The sequence below is a fragment of the Naegleria gruberi genome (genome assembly GCF_000004985.1).
Source record: "Naegleria gruberi genomic scaffold NAEGRscaffold_298, whole genome shotgun sequence".
Taxonomy (NCBI): Eukaryota; Heterolobosea; class Eutetramitea; order Acrasida; family Naegleriidae; genus Naegleria; species Naegleria gruberi.
In genome coordinates, this window is record NW_003163075.1 from 5,711 (window position 1) to 8,042 (window position 2,332).

Here is a 2,332-nt window from a genome sequence, read left to right on the forward strand (position 1 = left end):
GCTGTAGTGGACATTTTCTCTGTTTAAAATTGCAGAATGAGATTTGTAGTTTTTTTTAGATTTTGAAAATATTTTGTTCATCCTTGATAACTTGGTGTCATATCGAGAATTGGGGATGATGTTGTTGGAAGGGATGCATTATCGGATAGAATGTGGTTGAGAAGATATTGGCGAGAGATGAGAAAATTGCTCTCGGAAGCACAATTTTTGAATGGACATCCTGCTAAACGAGTTGATTCAACCAAAGATGTCGAGAGAATGCAAAGATATGATAATACTTTGATTAGGTTGAGCAATACAGGAGGAGAAGAAGAATGCTAAAGGTAAAAGAATATGAAATGACAATACTTCCTTCTTTGGCTAATTGGATAGATTTGGAAAGTATTCTGATACAGTATTGTTAATTTTCTATCATCATATTGAAGGTTTCATTCAGAGAAAAGATCATTATGATCCTTTCATTTTCAAACTCACTAGTGCCATGTTAGTCATTGGTTTCAGACTTTTCGCTAGACCAGGTGAATTAGCTAGACTCAAGTGGGGTTATGTTACAAAGCTTAGAAATGGTAACATCAAATTAGATCTCAGTGGTCACAAAACAGATTTCTTTCTACTAGAAAAGCCGATTACTATTGACAAGCATCTTGAAAATCCTTCAGTGTGTCCAGTGAAATTGCTTTTTGATTACATGGACACTGTACAGCATTTCAAAAAAGCAGATTCACCATTGTTTTCATTGCAGGACAATATTTTCTTCAACACTGAAGATGTTTCTCAACTTATCAAGAATGCTATGTTCTATGTTGATTCAGAAATCACTGTTTCTGGTCACAGTTTACGTATTGGTGCAACTACTGAGAGTATTATCAAGGGAATTCCCACTCAGGATATTATTATGGGGACTAGACATAAGGATGTGAAATCTTTACAACCTTATCAAAGACAAGAAGCTCTTGCAGCTCGCCACTTGTCTACTACTCTCCTTTCTCGGGACAATATCCATTAGTTTATTTATTGTTGGTTTTCTTTTAAGAAACATGTTCTTATCGAAGTTTACTGAGATAAAGTAGTGTTTCTTGAAAACAACAATTGAATAAACTAATAATAGAAAGTATGCTCAAAAAAATTGTCATACTATGGTCGCTAAGAAGCCTCAAGATATTGACTCCTCTTCATCTGATGAAGATCTCCCAGCAGTTGAAGTAGAATACCCCACAACACCAGTGAAAGCAAGAAAACAACAAGCTGCTAAGAAGCTTAGAAAGTTAAAGGCCATGTCACCTGTAGCTAATAGAAATAAGCGCAAACAATCTACTTCAGTTTCATCATCTAACAGTGCCTTAGATGATGGTATTTCAACTGTTGTTTCCAGTTCGTTGCTAAGCAATTCAACTTTGTTGGATAGTTCTTCAACTGCACCCTCTTCGTCAAACAATTCGTCTTCTTCCAATTCAGGTAGAGATAGTTTTGCCAGTAGTTCATCTGAACATGATATCATGGCGATCAAAGCCCAAATGCAAGAAATGATTGGAGTTTTGAGAACCGTAACAGGAAATATCTCTGAACTTACTAAGAAAGTTCAGGAGAGAGAAGAAGAATCAGATGATGATTTTGTTAATCCAGAAGCTATATCTCCAGAAGTTTGGTTACGTCAAACTTATAGAGACCTTAGAAGTTCTTACAATGTTCCTTCATCTATTGGAGATGATTTATTACTATCTGCAGTATCCTCCGAGATACTTAAAGACCGTAAACAAGAGGAGACCAAGAGAAGAATTCAATATTTGCTCCTTAAATACAAGGATGTGATTTCCAAGTTTGCCCCAGACATTAGATTGGATGAGATTAACAGTATTGGTTATTCTAAACTAGTAGAGTTAACTCAAATCAAAATTGAATTGTTGGAATATGCATTGAATTCTCCACTTGATTTTACAGTCATGACAGAGATTACAGAACTTTGTAGAATGATTTGCAAAGTTGAAGCCCTCTTCCTTAAAGAAGGTTTACAAGTTTCCACTTTCGATGTTGGTAGAGAATTCCTTAACAGATACATTTCTACTAATAGTTTCGAAACTGCTGCCGAAAGTGAACTTCATAATATTAGAACAACATATCATTACTACAAAGCAACCAAGCAGCAACAAGGTCCAAAGGGAATTACCAAGAAGTATTCTAAGAAGAAACCGTTTCAAAAGAAAAACAATAAGGGTCAAGGAAACGGTGGTAAATTCCAAGGAAAAGATAAGGATAAGTCAGAATGACTCTTCCACTCCCTCCTTCCAAGGAGGAAGATTACAACAGTTTGGAAAAAGTGGCAAATCTCCCCAAA

The 2,332-nt window shown here is 35.7% G+C and overlaps 2 protein-coding genes across 2 annotated transcripts; both read left to right on the forward strand.

Annotated features, from left to right (window-relative positions):
• Positions 1 to 481: 481 nt before the first annotated feature.
• NAEGRDRAFT_76701 (uncharacterized protein) lies at positions 482 to 1,006 on the forward strand (the record flags this gene model as incomplete). Its single annotated transcript, XM_002668338.1, has 1 exon — positions 482 to 1,006. The coding sequence occupies one exon, from the start codon at positions 482 to 484 to the stop codon at positions 1,004 to 1,006; it is 525 nt and encodes a 174-aa protein (XP_002668384.1).
• A 130-nt stretch (positions 1,007 to 1,136) lies between these two features.
• NAEGRDRAFT_54817 (uncharacterized protein) lies at positions 1,137 to 2,264 on the forward strand (the record flags this gene model as incomplete). Its single annotated transcript, XM_002668339.1, has 1 exon — positions 1,137 to 2,264. The coding sequence occupies one exon, from the start codon at positions 1,137 to 1,139 to the stop codon at positions 2,262 to 2,264; it is 1,128 nt and encodes a 375-aa protein (XP_002668385.1).
• Positions 2,265 to 2,332: the final 68 nt, after the last annotated feature.